A 22,054-nucleotide genomic window follows, 5' to 3' on the forward strand; every position below is an offset into this window, starting at 1 on the left:
ATGCAGAATGAGAAGGGCAGCGGGCTTCTCATTAGGACAGAACCCAAGGGAATACTCACCATCAGTGGTGTGGGAGGAGGAAGAGGGACACGTGAGAGACACAGAAGGAGGGCTAGAGACAGAGAGACACGGGGACCCAGGAAAGTCCCTTACTGCTCTATGCTCCTCTCCCTCCTAAACCTGCCACCTAAGCCCTCTGGATGTCCTGTTCCTCATGGGCTCCTCTGCACCCAACTCCCCGCACGGTCCTTGCAGGAGAAAGCTGCTCCTGATCCCGGAGCCCATTTACTGCAGCTTCCAGCCATCCCTCTTGGACCCTCCTGTAGAGATTCCTACATCTTTGAGGCTCATGCAATTCAGCTATCAAGCCTTGCCTTCCTTTCCTGATCATTCTCTGTTTATCTAAGACTAGAGCATCTACATGACCATTTTTCTCTCCACCCAATGCTTCAGTGCCACGAGGGAAAACCAAGTCTCACAGTTCCCAGGTGCTGTCCCCTCCGATCCATCCCCCACTCCCATGCCGACCCCGAGAAATGGTTAACACCTGCACCGCTGCAGGCCTGTGGGGATCAATCTTGCATCCTAGTCTCTGACCATACCAGTTCTCTCACCTCCTGTATGCTTCTCACTTTCTTGGTTCTCTCCATTTTCTTCTGACTTGCTGACCCCCTCCTGACTGATCTTCCTTCCTTACCCAAGTTAGACTCTGGTGTTTCACCTGAAGTATTCTTTCCTGAAACCTCGGCATCCCCGCTCTTCCCCACAGCCTGCCCAGGGCAACTCTAGTGCACATTCTCTTCTCTGCTCCTGCCCCCAGGACACAAAGAAAAATGGGACCCCACGCAGAGGGACATCATTAGAGAGCCACGGTCTTCACTCTCTCATCCCTGTCATTCTTCATCACCACAGAAAACATAAGCCTTTCTCATGGGGAGACTGGAAATCTGAGCAGCAGCCAAAATCCCAATCCCTCTCTCAGAATAGCTCCCTGCCTGTACTATTGCTGGATTTACACGTAGATGTCCTTGGTACCACTCTAGACTGCCATTCACCACCTTTATTTTTACCTTGGGCAAGTTATTTATCCCCCTTAAATCCTAGTTTCCTCACTTTAAAATAAGGGTCCCCCAGGGCTACTGCCAGCCTCTATGGCACTTTGCGCAAATTAGAAGAAGGTACCCCTCTGGATAGCCACAGTGGTGGCTGAGCATGGCCCGCACACCCACTGTCACCCCTCACCTGGGCACCCTTGTGCAGTGCCACCTGGCATAAGCATGCACTGCAGCCCCAGCTACACCGACCTTCACAGGGTTCTTGTGACATAAAGGCAGTAACACACCCAGCACCCAGCAGACTGCTCTGACTCTGAGCAGAACCGCAGACAAGAGAGCTAACGTAGAGCCCTGGGACTGGGTTACCGTGTAGGCATGCTCTGCTGGGGTGGCACCTGCAGCCACTTCTAAGCATAAACTGCCACTTCCCCATGGTTTATCAGTTTGCTCCTGTCTCTCTTCAGAGAGCGGAGCCCTGAGAGACTGAGATGCAAGCTAGAAAGTTCAGTGAGGGAGCAGGAATGTGATCCCAGTCAGGGGCTGCAGGCAGGCAAGGGGCATGGGAGGGAACAGGGAATGGGGCAGTAGGACAGAGAGGATGGCTGGAAAGAGAGAAGAAAAACCAGTAACCAGCCCCCCAGGGCAACACTGTCTGCAGTCCTAGGAGCAGAAGCTGCCCACCCCACACCCGTGCCCCTGCTCTGGGGTGCTGCCCCTAGGAGTTCTCAGCTCTCAGATTCTCCCCATGAGGTCACCTCCCCGGTTGCTCATTAGTGTCAGCCCTGCCCCACCAGCCCTGCAGAGGACCTAGACCCCTCCACCCACAGGCCACACCAGAAGGCTCTGCTATTCCGTATGGCAAGGTTTCCCCATTTCTCTGCACTGATGCTCCAGCTGCCTCCAGGCGTTCCACAGACCGGAACTTCATGGAACCTGGGAGTGTGAAGGCCCTCAGCAGAGCGGGAGTTTCAGAATGCCAATTCCATTCTGAGCAGCTCTTCCTTAAAAGGAAATCATTGTGAGAAAGCAATGAATAGTAGCCCATGGATATTTTTACTGAAGAAAGATGCATTATGCCATCTTCCCTTTTAGCACAAAAAAAATTTTCAGCAAAAGGTTAGAACCATCCTGTTGTATCAATGAGAACTATTCCATTATTCCAAGAATGACTGATTGGAAAGTACTTTACTTACAGGAAAATCATGGTGATACAATAATACAGCTTCCACTTTGAAAGCACTTTCCATTAAAAAAATCATACCAATATAAAAATAGTTACACTGAAGATGTAAATCAAAAGCCGAGTGGTTTATTGGCATTGAAAGTGTTGTGGTATAAATAGATTCAACGAGAGTATCAAGTGACTCTGGGCTGTGGCAATCTAACCTCCATTTTCACTGGCATAAAAGAAAGTCCCTTGTAGTTCAGGCCACTGTGGAAGAGAAGAACACAGTGGAACTAGGACCAGGTCATTTCAACTCAAAGCACTGTAGGTAAGGCAGGAGGAGAGACAGCGGGGACAGAGATATGGTCTCTCCCTCAAAAAGTTTTCAAATTGTCCCAGACTGTAGGTCTATCTACAAAATAGTCAGTACAGCGTCCTAAGTTCCTAAGAGAATTGCAAAGAAATATGAGATATCAAAAGGGAGATTCTTTATAACTTGGTCATTTCCTTCTCTCCTCCCTGCTTGCCTGCCTGCCTGCCACAAACATTTACTGTGAGGTGTAATGTGAACAGAACATGGAATCAACTCGGTCTGCATGCAAATTGCAGCTCTGTGACCCTAGACAAATTATTTAGTGTCTTCAAGACTCAGTTCCCTCAAGTGTGGTGGGAGTCATTGTAAAGATGAAATGAGGTCAGTCTGTGTGTGTCTAAAAAGCACTCAACTTTGCTGCTTCCTGATGCAGAACAAAGAATAAAAGTTCCCTCCCTGCCTTGCCCTTCCACTCCTCTGTGAAGGTGAAGTAGTACTTTTCCATTCCTTTCATGCTTAAATTCCAAAGAGTTTTTCCATCCTTAGATGTAAGGTGACTTTGAAGTAGTAGTCACTGGTCTTCATATCTTTGAGTTGGTGGCCCCTGTCAGCCAGGAACCCTCCTACTTCTTTGCATTTTGGCCTTGAAGGCCTGACTGCTACCCACTTTTTAAAGAAAATGGAAACCACCCCTCCTGCCATCTCACTTCTGGCAAGAAAGTGGAGTCTGGGGCAGCCGAGAGTTGGTCCATTCATTGAGCACATACCACCTTTGAGGATTGTATGACTCTGCAAAGTCACCAAGGAAAGAACCAGACAAGATTTCTGAATTCGTCTAAGACTAAGGCGTGGGGACTGCCTCCGTCAGGGTTCATGGTTGAAAATAAGAGCTCAGTTGTGGTGCTGGCATGGGGCACTGGATGCCATTACAACAGTGCTGCCACTGACATCCATGACTGTTTTTCTGCAGTCATTGTCACAGCCAGAGAATGTGTCCCAGTCCCCTTGGGTTTTAGGTGAGGGTCTCTGCCTAATCCCTAGTGGCAAAGGGAACTGCCTCAATGAGATGGGGTATTCCCAGAAGCAAGAAGGAGCTTCTCTCGATTCAGTTCACTCTGGCTTGCAGATGTCCACTTACTTGAATTAAGAAAAGGTGAGAAATTATTCAGAGGCTGAAATTGATTTATTTGCAGATTCACAGTGACTGATGTTGATTTTTAAACCTTTAGTAAAATTTATTTCATATAAACTCTTACTGAAATGTTTATTTTTTAAGTGTAACTTAAAGGAATGTTGCATTATTCCCATATTCCCTTCACAGTTTCACCAATTACTAGCATTTTGCCACATCTGTTTTATTGCTCTCTCTCTCCAAAAGTATAAATTTCCTTTGTTTCAATGAACCTTTGGAGACTAAGTTGCAGACATCATGACTCTTTACCTCTTTATACTTTGGGGTAAATATGAGAACAAGGACATAACAAAACTACAGTGTAATTATCAAATTCAGGAAATGCAACACTGAAATAATCTTATATGCACAGTCCAGTCATGTCCCAATAGTGTTCTTCATACTTTTTTTTTAATCCAGGAGCCAATCCAGACTACATATCACATTCAATTGTCATGTTGCTGTAGTCTCCTTTAATATGAAGAGGTCCTCAACCATTTTATCTTTCATGATACTGACGCTGGAAAAGCACAAGCTCATTGTTCTGTAGAATTTTTCTTAATTTAGGTTTGTCTGATGCTTCCCCATGACGCAGGTTAGGTTATGCATTTTGGGCAAGAATACTATGTAAGTGACGTTACGTCCTTGTCAAGGCCCACATCAGAGAGCATGGGATGTCAGTCTGTCTCATCGTTGGTATGTTGGGCACTTGGTCAAGGTGCTGTCCATCAAGTTTCTCCATGGTACGGTTACTCTTCTCCCCTTTGTAATTAATAGGCAATCTGAAGGGAGATGCTTTGAAACCTACAAATATCTGAGCTAATCAAACCTTTATCCCACAGTTTTAATGCATCCATGATGATCTTGTCTGAATCAGTTATTAGCATAATGGTTGCAAAGTGGTGGTTTTTCACACTTCTGTATTTAGTAATTGCTCTTCTACCTTAAAGAAGAGTTTTCCCTTCTTCATTATTTTTTTTCATTTATTTTTTTCTTTCTTTCTTTATTTATGTCTCCTAAGATGTCTAACATAGGGTTACAAAGATTTTTCTCCTGTATTTTCCTCTATTCCAAATTTGCTGAATTTTTATTATAAATGGATGCAGAATTTTGTCAAATGCTTTTTCTATGCATATTGAAATTATCAAAAGGTTTTTAATATAGTGGGTTACATTGATTTTTTTTAGATTAAACCAATCTTCTTTTTCTGGGATAGACCCTATTGGTCGTGGTATATATATACATACACAATTTGCTAAAATGTTTTCAGGCTTTTACATCTATACTCATGAACACTATTGATCTGGCTTGTTTTTCCTGTCATGTCATCCTCTGATTTTATCACCACAGTAAAGCTTACCCTACAAAATGACTTAGAAAGTATTTCATTGACTCTTCTATTTTCTGAAAGAATTTGGGTAAAATTAGTTTTATTTCTTACTTAAACATTTGCTAGAGTTCTGCAGTGAAGCCACCCAGCTTAGAGTTTTCTTTGTGGGGGATCCCCTATTTTCAATACATGACCGACTTACTTTGCAGTCTCTACCAACAGGTGTGTAGCACTAAGAATAAGGAAATGAAGTTGTGAAAAAACTTGTTACCTAGAGTCTAACACACAGTTCTACCAAGCATTGTGTTTCCCTGGCTTTGGCTATAATGGGAAAGAATTTAAGTGATTTCAATAGATACAATGGTACAGTTGTACAATAGGTATAATGCTTTGTAAACTTGCATAGAAATCTCGTCTTCAGGCAAACACTCCACGAGCCAGTGGGAGTATATAAAACTGGTTTCTGTCAGTGATGCTAGAATGTTTCCCCGCAGCCTTGTGCCTTTGCTCTCTGGTCAGGCTGCAAGTTAAAGGTGAGGGAGGCACAGAGCATGGCTTACCTATTCCTGGAATATTTTTATTCTCTTAGATTTTTTTTAGAAAAATATTACAAGCTCAGAACAATAAGCTTTAACAATAATACAGAAACACATAAAGGAAAAAAAGAATGTTGCCCCCATTCCTTGCAGATAAGAAAACCAAACATACTCATATACGTAGGTGCCTTTTTCTCCCTCTCTTTTTCACTCCCAAATGAGTTGATGCTGCTGGAACCTCCTTTTTGACTTAACTAATGGACATTTCTGTGGGTATGTGCATATATTTCAAGCCTTTTCTTATTAATAGCTGCATACTTTTCCATGATAAGAATGTACCAAAGTTGATTTCATCCTTTCTCCTATTTGCAAGGTAACATCATCACCGGTGTTTTGCCTTTAGAAACAATGCAACATTAAGCATCTTTACATATATATCCCAGTTTTGTGGGAGCTTTACTTCTATAGATTTCCAGAAGCAGGATTGCTGCTTCAAAAGACATATGCATTTTTAACAAATATTGTGTTACTCTTCCACATCTCTGATGCTATTTTAATATGCATTTTCTTGGACTGCTAAAATTGAGCACCTTTTCATGTTGTTTATTGACTATTTACGTTTCCTCTGCTGAAATTGCAGACCTGTATCTTTTGTCTATTTTTATCCTGGATTTATCTCTTTCCTAGCAGTTTGAAGGTGTTCTTTGAATATTAGGAATATGTCATATGTATTGCAGAAATTTTCATCAAATCTGTGCTTTTTCATCTGCCTCTATTTATTATATTTTTGGACATACAATTTTTTTTAATTTATAAAATTAAAATCTGTTCTTTTCTCATTATACCTTTGGGGTTTACTGACTTGCTTGTGGTTTCCTTGCTTGGGATTATATAAATATTCACCTTAATATTCATCTTACTATGCTGTTTTATTTTTCACATTCAAGCCTTTAATCTACATGGAATTTCATTTTGTATATGATGTGAGGAGGAATCAAGATGGAATCCTAGAGTTTGCCATAACTCTTCATATCCTGTGGCATTTTCCATGTTTTCATTTCACTCTCCTCCCAGCTCATAATTTTCCTAGTTTCAGACCTTTCTTGTCCCGCTGCCATGCTGTAAACAGACGGAGGGCAGGAACCATGTGTATCTCTGTTTCCATTGTTTCCATCAGGAAAGACTGACAAATGATTGCAAAGTACCTAACACAGCGCCTGACACATTTTAGACACTCAGAAAAATTTATGGGAGGAAGGAAAGTGTTGGATTCACACCTGTGTTACCACGACTTCTTGGCAAGTTTAGTAGTGACTGCTTGATCCGTGTAAACAAGGGGAAATACCACCTCCTTAGAGCCACTCACTGTCTCATGAGCTCACTCTGTTCCTTCCTCCTCCTGTGTCTTTGTTCTCTGAGGAGTTCCTTCTCCCTATAAATTTGTCTCCTCCTCCAAGTCCTCCTTTCTCCAGGAAGACTTTCTTCAAACACTTTCTTAAAACCCAACAACATTTATAGACTCTGCCACACTACTTCACATTTAATCCACAAAGGATTTTACTCCTTTTCTAGTGTCATTAAATATTTCACCTGTAACTGAAACAATCTTGTGTGCCAGGACTCTTATAAAGGCTGAAGTGTAGCCTCAAGATTTATTATGAAAGCTCTTGGGTCTAAGGAACCAGCAACTGGGAAAAATGGAGAATGACCCCCAAAACTGTTAAATACAAAAATGATCTTGCAAGTGAGATTGTATAATCACATTTAAAATATTCTAAATACATTTGGTAGATGAACACGTGACTAGGTATTGCCCTGAATGAAGGCAGAGGTTAACGGACTTCCTTTGGTGTTTTCTATTTCCTTGCGTCCCTATCTGGCCTTTGCCAACTCGGACTTCTGGAGCTTCAGGAAAAATGGAATCTGAAACCAGTTTGGCCCCATATTTCATTTGAATGTAACATCTGAATGGCTCTCACCATTTCCTGCATGCAGGAAATGGGCAATTCTAGAGCTAGAGCAGAGAACATACAAGATGAGCCAGGAGCATCTTATGACGTCAGAAAGTCAAAAAGCACTCAAAAAAAAAATGATGGGGTATGTCAAAGGGACACAAAAGAAAAGGTAACTAAAAGGACTCCCAGCTGCCAAAGTTAGGACAATTTGAGCAACAAAGTAAATGCTGTAGCATTGGATTATAGCCCAAAGAATAAAATAAATGTCTATGAGTTCATACTGATATAAATAAGTGGCTGAATGAATCAGGGAGACAAATATCCCATAAAGAAACCCAAATAATTCATGTAGATAGTCCCCCTCAGGAGGGACAGCCTAACTCTCCACCCCTGAATTGTGGACTACACTTAGTGACTTACATCCAAAGAGTACAGGAGGAAAAGAGGGACAAAATTAACTTTACAGTGGAGAACTTGGCAAGACTACCTGAGCCAAGTGATTGAGATCGACATCGCTGACAAGTCATGTTGATGGGCAATGTGATGAGAATGACATTCACTTCTTCCTCCCCAAAAACATAACCACAATCTGACCATGAGAAAAACAGACAAATTCCAATTGAGGCACGTTCTACAAAATACCTGACCAGTCCTCAAACTAGCAAGGGTATCAAAAACAAAGAATGTCTAAGAATCTGTCACAGCCTACAGGAGTTTAAGGAGACATGACAACTAAATGTAATATGGTACCCTGGACAAGAGCCTGGAACAGAAAAAAGGATAGTAAGCAAAACTAGTGAAAACCAGATAAGGTATGTGGTTCAGTAAATAATTATCACTATTATTCCATTAGTTGTGACAAACGTACCATGGTAATTTAAGATGTTTACAGAACTGGGTGTGGGATATATGGAAACTCTACTAGCCTTGTGCCTTCTCTGTAAATCTAAAAGTATCCTAAAATTAAAAGTATATTTAAATATTTTTTATAATACAGTTTGGGCAAGAGATGAATACACTTATCTCATGTCCTGATGAGTTGTGCTTGTAATTACAGGGTGCTGGTGACAGTTTTGTGGGAGCTTTGGCCTTCTACCTGGCTTACTACCCAAATCTGTCCTTGGAAGAAATGCTCAAGAGATCCAATTTCATCGCAGCAGTCAGTGTTCAGGCTGCAGGAACACAGGCATCTTACCCATATAAAAAGGACCTGCTGCTCGATCTGTTTTGATTGCCATTAACCCTAAACTGTATCTGGAAATAAAATATACTTGGGGGCGTGTGGCCACTCTGAGCTAGCAGCTTCCTACAAAATTCTCCTTTGCAATTATGTTCATTTACCAAGTCACCCTCGAGCTTTCTTTAGAATGGTGATTTCTTTGCTTTTCATGCAAGAGCCAACCAGAATTAAGGATTCCAGGACCAGGATCTGTACTGGTTACTTTTCAGGAACCAGCCAACTCTCACTAAAGAGGACGAATACTGTAGGTACCCCATACAGCAGAGGCTATGGACAATAGCATCTATAGTCAGAGCAGAGAATGTTAAATAAGGGAAGGGGGCATTTGAGCTGGACCACTCTATGCAGTTCCTAAGAGCGGCACCTGATACTCAGCTTTGGCTGTCGTGCTGTTAAAACGTCTGGTTTTGCAAAAGAAGCCAGAAGTTTGGATATGTATTGAAATCTGTCATTGTTTAAGTATCAGCAACTTAAATGTAAAAACACCACCTGTGGGCCACAATTCAGCCTATGTGCTAAATAGATGAATCTTTTGTTAAGCCAGATTTAAAATTTTTTTTGTTTGTTGTTTTTTTTTAAAGGCAATTCATGCATGTCCAAACCCTTTACACTGGGCTTAGCCAGGATCAGGTGAAGGATTTTTCTTGTAACCAGAGACCATTATGTATAGGTCAATCTAAAATTAGCCAAGATCTCACCTATTATTGCTTTGAACCAGAGTTTTAACAAAAGATACCAGAAATTGGCTGACTATATAATACCACAGACCTCTAAACTCAACTGTCTACGTGTAATTCCATTTCCAGAGAGCTGCTCTTGCCTTCCCTCCAGAGATAAAGACTGGGCCGTGGGCGGGGAACACCTATTGTCTCAGAACAGCATTGGTATCTTAATGCTTGTGGTCACGGTGGGCACTGTCGTTCTCCCATAGACATGCTTTACATGAGGAAGGATATGAACCAGCAGAGCTCAAAATAGAAGCTGACTCTTACCTTCAGCCAGAAATTTGACAAAGGGAAAAAGCAGCAATTCTGAAAACCTACAGGAAACAATACTAGCTTGAGTGAGAAAGTATATAGATCTGGGAAGGGCAGGAGTCCTTATCTGAAAATGTGGGTACGATCAGTGGAACTGCCAAGCTAGTTAGCTGTGTGATACCACCACACCCTAGAAGCCTTATGGAATTAGCACCTCTTAATTTTAAAAAATACAACCTAGGAGATAAAGGAGTCTGAAGCGGTCCTAGAAAATCCTAAATACTGCTGTGGTGACCTGAATTTGAGGATATGGACCAATGGCATTTATCCTTATTATATAATAGCCACAAATCAAAAACAGAAGTTCTCAGGGTTTGTGTTACTAGGCTTATCATTCCTGCCCACCCCTGCCATCTCTGTTATTATATGGGAGTTTTTCAAGAGCACTCTGGAGTGTGACTCTGCCTTTTCTATGAAGTACCAGACGGAACAGACTGGAAACTCTTGCACAAGTCTTATTATGGAAAGTTTTCATTAACTCTATGAGACAATGGTTATTTTTTAGTAATGTAGTCATTTTTTTTTTCAAGGAGTGGGGGAAAACATCACTAACAGACAATGGCATAGGCTATTTTAATGTTTTTTATTAAGGGCTATAAAAACATCCAGAAAGATAAATAAATGTGATGCAATAATATGTCCTAATATGAAGAACTTTCTTTCACTGCATTGTTCCTTTCACAATGGCCTTCAAATCACAGGAGGCAGTGATTCCGTGCCATTTCCTCTTCTTTTATTACACGCTGCAGAATTTCTGAATCAGTATCCCGCCCTCAGTCTTCTCATTTATTAATCAAATTCATTTCAATCCATTGTTTAGAGGGAGCGTATTTTTTTCTGTTCCACAAAGAGGACTCTTTTTTTCACTGTAGGAGGAGAAAAAGGGTTGTGGCAGAAAACTGAAAAGCATCTTCACCATTTTTTAATAAAAATACTTATCAGACCATAAGCCCTTTCTCTTATGTTATTTTCCTTTTATGTGATGGAGCTGACTTACAAACTCAGCTCCTCAATCCCAGAAGTCAGAGAAGACTGAACAAAATGGGTAAGAGAAACGAGGGGAGGTTCACCACCAATGGGCGGCACCCCTGGGACCACACAAGGTCACATGTCAACCAGTGTGAAATACTCAAATTAAAAAAGAAAGTTACAAGCAGAAAATGGACAACAGTCTATGTCTGCAGCCCGCTGATGCCCACTCCTGCAGGGAGCAAGCAAGGACAGCCTGGGAGCTAGATTCCAGAAAAAGAGCAGTAAGAATGAAGCAGATCCCTGAAGAAAATGTGGCCTGGCTGAAAGAGTGAATATACATTAAATCTTGTACTTTCTAGAAATGATTTCATACACCCAAATAAGGATTTTCTTTCTGGTAAGAGAGTACTATAATCAAAATCTCACATTGTAAATATAACAGTACAGTTCCATGAAAACAAAAACAGAAATATTAACTGTCTGGAGACTGGAGACTAGATGCTAGGCAGTAAGGTTCTCACAGTTCCTAATGCCCCAGAGCTAGAACTCCACTAACTTCCCTCATTTCCCCTGACTGCCCCCCTTCCCTCTCTGTCTCTCTCACACACCCACCACACACACGTGCACCACCTAATTCTTCTTTGCCAAAAAACCATAAACAACAAACAACACACAGGAAGATCCAGGAACTCAAAGGACTGACATAATCCATTTGTCCTTTACAAAGAGGTTTTAGTTTTTTTTCTTCTTCTATCATCAATATACATACTCTGTATATTAGATTCCCAAACTGTCTGTGGTTAAGAATTAGCTGGGGAGCTTATTTAAATACATTCCTACTTCTTACATCACCCCTACCCTAATTCTGGTTCAGCAGATCTAGAGGGGGGCTGGAAGCCTACATTTTTAAAAACCCTCAGATGACTCTGAAGGGCACCTGGATTTAAAAACCACTAGCCAGTCATAGAATTGTATCTATAATAGTAATAAAATAGTATGTATGCTACATTGTACACAGGGATATTTTTAATGACTTCAAATCATCTAATATTAAATATAAATAGGACTGATGCTCCTTGGAAGTCCAAGGAATACAAAGCATTATAAAATGGTAGTAAAAAAAACAAAATAAAGTTTCCCATCAACAATATTATTCATTATAAGAAATATTTCCATGTTTTTCTAGGGAACTAAAATAATGGGTTTAAGAAAGCAACTTGTCTCAATTGATAACCAATCAGAAGACTATTTAAATGATCCTGAACAGGAGTGACTTAAGATTATTGAAGCTTTATTCATGAAAATGTTTTGATTCATTCACTGTATTCACTTCCTTAATTCAAAGAAAAAATATTTAAATCCACAGAACTGTGCTAGGCAATGTGGAGTTCACGAAAGTATAAGAGTCCCTACAGAAAAAGACAAGTACCAAATGATTTCACTCATCTGTGCAGTATAAGAACAAAGAGAAAAACTGGAGGAACAAAACAGCAGCAGAATCACAGAACCCGAGAATGGACTAACAGTTACCAAAGGGAAAGGGACTGGGAAGGATGGGTGGGAAGGGAGGGACAAGGGGGGAAAAAGGGGCATTACAATTAGCACACATAATGTAGGGGGGGTCACAGGGAGGGCTGTACAACACAGAGAAGACAAGTAGTGATTCTACAGCATTTTAGTATGCTGATGGACAGTGACTGTAACGGGGTATGTGGGGGGACTTGGTGATGGGGGGAGTCTAGTAAACATAATGCTGCTCATGTAATTGTAGATTAACGATACCAAAAGAAATAATAATAATAATAACCATGTCAGGATACTTAGCGTAAGCAAGGACTGCCCTGGGAAAACTGGAACAAGTCTGGAGTTCAGGGGAGAGTGGTGGCCGGAGATAGAAATTTGGCTATCAGCAGCAGATAGATGGTAGGGTCTTTACCTGGGACAAAGAACTGGCCTCCCTCCCTACTTAAGCAAGGGAAGAGTGATTTGTTCATTAAAACTCAGAGCTGGTCCACCTAAGTTAGTATTTTTCTTAGTATTAATACAATCATCATGTATTTGGGGAAAAAAAGTGTAAGAGTCCCTGATTTAATACATCAGTGTATCATGAGGTGCCTGTATGAATATCCAGGAAACCCCATGGGAATCTAAAGACTGAAAGGGACTGGGATGGTAAAGGAGCACCTCAGGGAGAGGGTAAAGGTTGACCCCTGAAGGAGGGGCAGCATCCGGCTGACCTAAAATGGGAATGGGCGTCCAGGGTGGGGGACGGTGCTCGGAGGCAGGCATGACACTGCGACTCCATGGCCTGGACTGGTACGCTGACCACAGAGGAGGGTCCTGATTAAAAAAGAAAGGGAAAATACTCTTCCTTTATTTTTAGGAAGATGAATTTGGCTCAATGTAAGAGAAAGAATAGGGGACCTGGAGCCAGAAAGGTTGGGTTCAAACCTTGGTCCCCCCGTTTATCTGCTGTGAATTCCTGGGCAAATCTCTCAAAATTCTCTACCTTCAGTTTTCTTCCCTATGAGAAGGTAGCTCCACCTCCCTCACAAGGTTGTTGCCGGATACACGGTGAACACTCGGTACATGTTGAGCTGAAATGACACACTGCTTGCTATTCACAATCATAAACAAAAATTAATTTTGTCAAAATATTTGCTGCCTAATTCACAGAAGAATGAACGTGTCAAATTCTTTCCCTACATCTAACCTAAATCTATTCTGCTTCAATTAAAATCTATCTTGTCCTGTTTAGTCATCCAAGGAATTAAAACTGACATGTTTTCATTTTTCTTTATGATAAACCTTCATATATTTAACAAAGTTTAATAAGCTTATGCCTTAGCCTTTAATCCTTCCTCAGAAATTTGGATCTAGTTTCATGAGGAAAAGGAATTTGAAAGGAGAGGCTAGTTCTAGTCAGAGTATACTATGAATTGCTCAAATACTTGGGGATTTTTCCGTGTTTCCTTACCTGATTTCCTTTATAAAGCAGACAAATAAAACATTACCCTTAAACTAGCCCTGTACTCATTGCAATAAAATATGCGGGCAGAACTGCCAAGCTATTTGGTGCCCTGGGCAATGGGGCAGGCCCAAAGGCGAACATTATCACTAAGTGCAGGGCACTCAGTACGGGGCAGAAAGCCAGGCATCTGCTATCCCAGAATAGTTTCTTCTCCAGAAAAGACAAAGTTGTGTTGTCAAGGCTCAGACCATTCCTTACCAGAAAAGTTCTAATCTTATGTTTGAAATTTATATGTGAATCTTTTCTCTTACATCCCTGGAAAAATGGTGAATGGGACTCACTTGCACGCACTGAAGTGACGCTATGCTCTAAGCTTCTCATAAGTAGCTTTTTAGAAGCCACTTGTTAGAAATCTTTCAACTTTCAACTTACGGTCATAACTCTTTATAGTTGTATCCTTTTCCCAATCTCAAAACTTAAAATCAATCTGACAAACAATAAGTTCCAAATTCCTTGGTACCTAAGGATGAAAATTCCATTTTTCCTACTTAAAATATCATAGGTTATTCAATCAAAATTAATGTTGTGCAAGTTCCTAAAAAACTTTTGTAAAATGCTAACAATTTCTTGTAAAGTTCATCACTTTGAGTTTTCACCAGCTGATGCAAAGAAATCAGAGAGAAAAACACCCCACCAATCCAACACCATATTGCTATGGTCTGAGTGTTTGGGTCCCCCTGCACCAAAATTCATGTTGAAATTCCAGCCCCCAAAGCTGATGGTGTTGGGAGGTGGGGCCTCTGGGAAGTGCTTTGGTCATGAGGGTGGAGCCATCATCAAGGGGATCACTGCTGTTATAAACAAGACCCCACAAAGCTTGCTTGCCCCTCCACCATGGGAGGGCACAGCGAGAGGGCACAGACTTTGAACCAGGAAGAGGGCCCTCCCCAGAGAGAACCATGCTGGCACACTGATCTTGGACTTCCCAAGCCCCAGAACTCTGGGAAATAAATTTCTGTTGTTTATAAGAACCCACTCTGTGGTATTTTATTACAGTGACCCATACAGAGTAAGACACATACCATATCATTCTAATAATTTTTCTACCATATGAGGTGGCATCCTGAAATTCAGACTCCTAATCATCAGAGACAAAGTGTGAATTCCCTTTTTATTATGACAAAGAATGACCAGAAATTTTAACACCATAAAAACACCAGAGAATTTTATTTCTGTTAACGAACAGAACTCATGCAATTTTAAGCTGACAACCGTGCTGCTCAGGGCCTTTTTTATATGCCTCCTCACACTGGTACAGCCCTTTTTCTTTTTTTGAAGGTGATATTATTTTTATTTTTCTTAGACACTGACGAATGTAGCATAATGGTGGCTGTGAGACCTTCTGTACAAACTCTGAAGGCAGTTATGAATATAGCTGTCATCCAGGACTCACACTAATGCGAGAACAGAGGTCATGTACCAGTAAGTGGGTTTTAGCCTCCTGTGAAATCTCTCAATACCAGGTCCCCATGTAGAGTAGTTCAGGGCCTGGGCTTTGGAGTCAGACAGTCCTGAGGTCAAATCTTTGTTTGTCAAGTAGTTTAGTTATGTGTCCTTGATTAAGATCCTTGGCATCAGATTCCTCATCTACAAAATGGGTTCAGACTGCACTCGGTGACGGGTGCTTGTGTTATGATGGATTCACGGCATGTGAAGACATGAAGACTGAGGTAGGTAGGCAGAAAGACAGGACCGTCCATTTGGTCTGGTTACTCAAAAGCACTAGTTTGTTGCCTTTTTCTCGGGGATCACTGCCACTTGCTGCCTATGTTGTCCTTTTGTTGTTTCAAATGGGAAGGTAAATCCAATCCTTATTGCTCCATTCAGAAGTAAGAGTCTACGAGCTCTTGTTCTTAGTTAATATAAAGGCTGATTACGAGGTTAAGTGCCTGTCTTTCATTATACAATGGATTGATTTTGGGAAATAAGATTCTGGTACGAATTCCAGTTCTGATCACTGACTGGTTGTCTTACAATCAACTTAATTCTGACACTATCTACCTGGAGATAGTAACTCAGGAAGCCAGATGCGAATGATGCACAGGGCCAGGTATGAGGAAGGGGCAAGGAGCTTCCATACCCTCTCCGAGCATGCCACTATCCCAGAACCTCCATGTGTTCACCAATCCAGAAGCTCCAGTAGGGCCCTTTTTAAGCAGTTATAAAGGAGCTATTTAGAACAGCACAAAAATGAAATGAATGGCCTGTGAAATCTCTATGGTCTGAGTGGGTCCCCCTGCACCAAAATTCATGTTGAAATTCCAGCCCCCAAAGCTGATGGTGTTGGAAGGTGGGGCCTCTGGGAAGTGCTTTGGTCATGAGGGTGGAGCCATCATCAAGGGGATCACTGCTGTTATAAACAAGTTTTAAAATAATTTGTTTGCCAGTTTATTTTGCATAAATCTGCTCCTGAAATCCAAAAACAGGGTGGTCTCCCACCAAGAGCAATCAGGTGCTAACCCTTCCGTTTGTCAGCAGGCAGTCGGGCCTTAGGAACACTTGTCTCTCTGGACAAATACTATCTACTGAGACCATTTAAAGTTACCATTTACGACAGCATTTTAGCAGATGGAACAAAACAGAAAATAAAATTTCCAAATGTACAGACACCACTCTGTCACTCAAATCTGATCCTAATTACTCGCCACTGGTGGGCTGATGATCCCAGGAGAAATTCCCTCCCCTTTTCAAGACACTCTTCAATTTTGCATGATTCTCTTCACCTGGCTGGTTTCTCACCTTCCGATCCCTGGCCAACTACCTCCTCCTAGAGAGATGTGCCCTGAGCTACGTATCTGAAGGGGGGATACAAATAGAATCTGTCTCGCCCACCTTTATGCTATAGCTCTGCATCCTGCTTGTTTCTCTCATAGTACTTAGCATAATTTGTCATTTTTTCTTTTTTCCCCTCCCTTCCACACCAGAATGTGAGTGCCAAGAGTGCAGGGACTAAGTGTGCTTTGCATTCTAGTACATCCAGCACCTGGGAGAGTCACCGGAGCCATGGTAAACGTTCAACACGTACTTGCTGAGCAAATGCTACAGTGTCAAAAGGACCGCAAAACTGCCAGAAATGCTCAGCAGGAGTCTGGAAAGGGCAACAGGTCCTTGGAAGCATCTGAACTAACTGTAGAGCATCTTCCCCGAGTCTTACCAATTGGATCAAAATGCAACAGCGTCAGTTTCTCCTGTAGTCGGTTTCTCTTAGCATTGAAGCAGAACCCTGTCCCAGCTTGGCTCAGCATTTTCACCAGAATGGTTCTAAAATTTAAAAAGCAAGCTGTTACTAGCTGAGGAAATAGCCGACAATCGTCACGGAGGCATGGCATGTGTTGAGAACACTATACAGTAATATTAGTTGTGGAACATCAGTTGGCCTTAAGGAGGTTCAGTTTGAAGATGGCCTACATTTTCCACAGATCTCCACTTCAGTGGTTTTGATTCCTAAGGTCTGCCTCATTACTGAGTGCCTTGCTAATGACCTAAACAAAGCAACTAGAACAATCAGATGACATTGTGGGGATAAACTCAGATACCCACCTCTTAGAAAGAGTAGAAGTCAGGAGGACAGAAAATACAAAAGTACTGGTTAACCCTACCTGGCCAGTCAGGACATCATAAACATGGCTGTTTCAAAAGAGCCCTATCTTCCAGGGTTGACAAATAAGAATAAAATCAAGAAGGAACAAAATTAAGGGTTTGGCACATTACACTGCAAACATGGGAAACCTTGTTCCCTCCATATTTCATTTAAGTTACAGTTATCCAAACCACAAAGTTCACGTTTTGCTCACTGGCCTAAGCATCTAAGATATATTACACACCTTTGCATCCCTTTCAATGTTCAGCACAGTACCTCAGACATAAGTACACAATATTTGTTAAGATAGACAATAATTAGGCAATCATTCAAAAAGATTTAGCAAATCTCCATTAAGTGCTCACTTCACTTTAGGAAATGCAATGCTCCGTAAGGCTGTATCTGTGCCCTCGAGGAACTAACAGTACAGTATGGAAATGAGTTGGGTACATGTGTATAGGGTAAAGCATATATGACAAACGTCACGAGAAGGATGCAAAAAACATGAGAGGCAGGTATGAGAATTCCTACAGAACTGGGGTGGGAAATTATAACAGAAATGACTGTGAGACAAGCTATAGCAATCAATAAAAGATACTGGAGGGAAAACACTAACATACATGTTTTTCATTAACTTTAATCCAGAAAAACAAGTTTAAAGGATTTGTGATGTGTCTGGGTTGTAAGCAAAGTCTGCTTCAGAATTTCCCTATTTATTTTGAACAAAATAAATATATAATTTCAGTTATTGTCTCCAGAATGTATTTTGAGATACCAGTTTGGTATTTACAGTCTCTCTGGTACAGCATAGAATCTTTAATCTTTGCTATTTTTGAAATGCTTATACCATGAATGCAAAGGATTACAAAACTCATTAAAATAGGCTGCATGGTTTAATCACATCACAGCTTGTTCTGCTAATTCCTGTAGTGGGCTCCAGATAAACGGCCCTTGGGGGGGTCCTCAATTTGGAGGAAACAAATATGGTGGTAGTCCAAAGACAGCATGTGAACCCTGTTTAGGATCAAGGCAGCAAGAGCTCCTTTAAGTAAATTATTTGAATGCTTTGCTTACTTAAGTAGGTCAGCTGGGCAGGGGAGAAAATATTTTTCTGGAAGGGTTCAAAAAGCCAAAATAATTAATCAAATGTAATCGTAACACCAACTTTTATAAAATTGAGACCAAATGCTTAGTTTAATATACGGATGTACTGGCAGCAGGGAGACTAATCAATCTAACATAAACAAGTAAAGTTTAAAAAAGAAAATCTTTTACTTACTTTGACTTGCTCTTGGCAACTTTTTTGTAGAGGGAGAAGGTTGGAAGAGAAAAGAAAAATATCAATTTATTATCTTTCTTATGCAGAGTTCTTACGTCAGTAATGACCAAAAGTACTTAGGTCATGAAGTATGCAAAGGGTTGTTACTCAAGTAACTACTCCCTAGCTGTTAGGGATCCTATTAGGATTTTATAGGAGGAAGATAAAAAGATCCAATCAGACCAACACAATTCTGTAATGTTTGCTCAGTCTCTTTTCTAAAGTTAAGATCTGCTCTATTTGTTCCTCTTCAAAGGGGCAAATATTTGCCCTGGAACAAGTCCCTTGTTTGACAGGTTAACCTACGCAAACTCCAGCAACCAACACATCACCTAAGCTGAGAAGAGAAACTAAACCTAATCGGGAAGTCAGCCTGCTGCAGGGAAGAGCACTGTCTTGGGAGCCGGAGAGCTTCTTTCCCAGCCCAGCTGTATGACCTGCGGTAAATCACTGCCCCTCCGAAAACCGTTTTCTCATCGTTAAAGTTCGAAATGTGTGGACTACAAATTCTGAGGTTTTTTTCCCAGTTCGGACATCCAGTGATCTGCTGACACATCCCTATGAAGGGCGGGCGGAGGAAAGGGCCCAGTCCTGCTGACCAAATTCCACAGTCCCTGAGAACCGCAACTGGATCCAGAACCAGCACCGCAGACCCCCGAGGCCCGGCAGCCCGGCCGGGAGGCGCGGCGCGGGGCATGCCGGGTGTCGTAGTCCGGCCAGCCCGGGAGGGCTCAGCGGCAGCTTCCCGGCCGGCGCCCGCACCACGGCCCTCCTCGTCCCTGCGCCTGCCTGTCACGGACTCCTGCCCTCGTCTCCGGCCCCACTTACAGGTGACCGCGGACAGGAGCATGGATACGGCAAACCCTGCAGTCTCCACAACAGCGCGAAGTCCCTCAACAAACAATTGCTTCCGGGGCACAGCGAGTTCCGGAAGAGGATGGGCGGAGGTTACCCGAAGCCACGCCCTAGGTCCCTAACCTAACCTTCTACTGTCTATGCTGCTTTCCTGTAATTTGGACCCAGCAGGTGTTTTGCTTTCGTGGTGAAGGTTAGAGTCCTCTTACGCACTGGAGAGTGACTTTGTTAACGCTAAGGGCTTGCATCTCGGGCCCTCATTCTTACTTCAGAATTAGTTCTTTATATACTTTTTTCATTAATCGCAACCACCTACGTTAAAACCACAGGAACTTGTATTCTTCAGCCACTCCTCAAGCTGGATAATACTTCCTTAAAATACTGCCCTCTTTTGCTTCCCCCGACCCAACTCCATCTTCACAGGCTCTTCAGAGTTAGGACACCCACCTGAATATCCTCCATTCCTTAATAACCTGTTGGATTTACTGGAGGTCAGGACCGTGTGCATCTGGCTAACTGCTGACCCAGAGCACCTGGCCCAGTGCCTGGTAATAGGGCCCAAATATCTGAGATTTGGAGCACTCACATAACTTGCCTAGTGTCACAGAACTAGTCAGTGGCAGAGACAGAATTTGAACCCAGATCTTGTCTGACTGCGAAGACTCATGCCTTTCCCACTGGACATTGGGACATAATACTCTGCCATTTTCAACTTTTCATGTCTCTCTGCAAGGAATCTGGGCTTCTTCAACATCTGGAACTTCATCTGTAACTTCATTTCCCATCTAACAATAAGGACTTTGGGATTTTTTCTAATCTATGATTATATATATATATTAAATCCTACAGATGTATGAAGATTCAAATTCATAACTATTTACTGGGACTGAAAATAAGATTATTTAAAAGAGAAAAATCAACTCTCCAATTCAATACCATTCAATTATTTAAACTAGAACTGTCCTCACCCTTAGTACCTCTAATAATTTTTTTCCTCTCTAATAATTTTGATCCCCAGCTTCCCATAACCTGACTCCCAACAACTGAACTCCCTCTAGGTGCCCAAATTCCTCCTTATTGGGTGCAGTTCATCTGCTGACAAAGAGCTTTAGGTGTTCAAGAGGGTTAAGGGTTTCTTATCTAGGAAATTCCTTAAGAGGATATATAAAAAAGAACACAGGACTGGAAGCCAAGGAACATGAGTTCTAGTCATTGCTCTGTCCTTTGTAGTCTTTCAACTCTTCAGACCTCAGCTTCATGGCCAATGTGAGCATTGAATCGCTGATTCTTACCACTGATGATATATTGGAGTTACCTGTGGTCTTTTACAAGACCCTGATGCCAAGGGTGAGGCTCAGGGTCTGTATAGTATTTTTCCTCAATTATCTATAAAGAAGCATTCAAACATATGAATAAGTTGAAAATATAGTACAATGAGCAAACCATATACCCAATTCAACAAATGTAAATTCTTCTATGTATATTGAGTAAATGTATATGATTATTATATATATATGGTTTTTTGCTAAGCCATGTGAAAGTAAATTGCAGACATCATAACCCTTCACCACTAAATATTTAAGTATGTATCCCTCGAGAATAACTACAATACTATGTCCATGCCTAAAAATAAATTAATAACAGTTTCCTAATGTGTAATCCATATGCAGATTGTCTTCTATAACTGGTCTCTTCAAAAACAGTATCATACCAAGTTTCATACATTACCTTTAGTTCTCATAAGTCCTTCAATCTCTTTCAAATCTAAAACAAAACCCCTCACTTATTTCTTTCATAACACTGGATTTTTAAATGGATTGAATGAGTTTATTTTGAAGTGTCTCATATTTGGGATTTCTCTGTTTTCTTAGGGTGTTATTTGTTCCTCTGTTTCCTGTATTTCCTGTAAACTGGAAGGTAGTTCTAAAGGCTTGAGTAGATGCCACTTGAGACATTTTTGATGAGAGGATGTCATAGGCAATGCATTCAACTTCACATTGCAATATATCAGGGGTCCAGAATGTCAGGTTGCCCACCACGGGTGCTACACTGGATGATCTCTAGATCTCCCCATGATAAAGGTACACCTTTTTTTTTCTTCTCTTTGTAGTTTTCTCTGGGGTGATACTTTGGCATATGAGAATATCCTGTTCCCCAACGCTCTTTCACATCATGGTTTTAGCATCCACTGATGATCCTTTTCTGACACAGTAATTACATTAAAGGGTACACAATGTGATTTTCTAATTTATATAAGTCCTTCTTCATTTATCAGCTAGTTGTTTTCTTTTTCCTGTAAAGAACTTCCCGTCATCGACTGAGACTGAACTATAGTCCTTCCTTAAAAAGCAGAGTAAATGTTAATTTTTTTTAATTACCAATATTCAGAACAAGAAATTGGCATAAGAGTCACTTCCAATGGTGACAAAGAGGTTTTTCCCCTTTCTGTAATTTTCTTCAATTTTTTAGCATCACTATAATGGATTTTTTATTCAT

At 41.4% G+C, this 22,054-nt stretch overlaps 3 protein-coding genes across 12 annotated transcripts in view; 1 reads left to right on the forward strand and 2 right to left on the reverse strand.

Moving 5' to 3' along the window:
• RBKS (ribokinase) overlaps positions 1-19,103 on the forward strand; it is a 102,839-nt gene extending 83,736 nt beyond the window's left edge. For 3 of the 5 annotated variants that reach the window (XM_073215102.1, XM_073215092.1, XM_073215105.1), the window contains one exon: positions 8,583-8,841. In XM_073215102.1, the coding sequence (XP_073071203.1) occupies positions 8,583-8,756 (174 nt within the window). In that variant the 3' untranslated portion in view covers positions 8,757-8,841. Of the gene's footprint in view, positions 1-8,582; positions 8,842-16,729; positions 17,053-18,999 lie in introns of those variants that run through there. The other 2 variants (XM_073215096.1, XM_073215098.1) reach the window with 2 other exon arrangements.
• Positions 10,367-21,133, reverse strand: MRPL33 (mitochondrial ribosomal protein L33). Its single transcript, XM_017674990.3, has 4 exons — positions 19,532-21,133; positions 18,665-18,683; positions 16,960-17,066; positions 10,367-10,668 (listed from the first exon to the last, which is right to left on the reverse strand). Exons 1-4 carry the CDS (start codon positions 19,551-19,553, stop codon positions 10,619-10,621), a joined length of 198 nt encoding a protein of 65 aa, XP_017530479.1. The 5' UTR covers positions 19,554-21,133; the 3' UTR covers positions 10,367-10,618.
• The window catches only part of SLC4A1AP (solute carrier family 4 member 1 adaptor protein), a 100,710-nt gene continuing 95,615 nt past the window's right edge, over positions 16,960-22,054 (reverse strand). For all 6 annotated transcript variants that reach the window (XM_037009418.2, XM_073214958.1, XM_073214965.1 and 3 more), the window contains 2 exons: positions 18,665-18,683; positions 16,960-17,066 (listed from right to left, as the gene is read on the reverse strand). The gene's annotated coding sequence lies outside the window, so the exon portion shown is untranslated. The remainder of the gene's footprint in view (positions 17,067-18,664; positions 18,684-22,054) is intronic.

Source organism: Manis javanica, chromosome 1, assembly GCF_040802235.1.
Source record: "Manis javanica isolate MJ-LG chromosome 1, MJ_LKY, whole genome shotgun sequence".
Classification (NCBI taxonomy): domain Eukaryota; kingdom Metazoa; phylum Chordata; class Mammalia; order Pholidota; family Manidae; genus Manis; species Manis javanica.

Coding starts and splice junctions, on each gene's coding strand:
- MRPL33 (XM_017674990.3), bottom strand. CDS start 19,553: ATGCTCCTGTCCGCGGTCACCT. Junction 10,669..16,959: donor GTTGCATTTTGATCCAATTG/GTAAGACTCGGG, acceptor CTCCTCCTACAG/TGAAAAAAAGAGTCCTCTTT.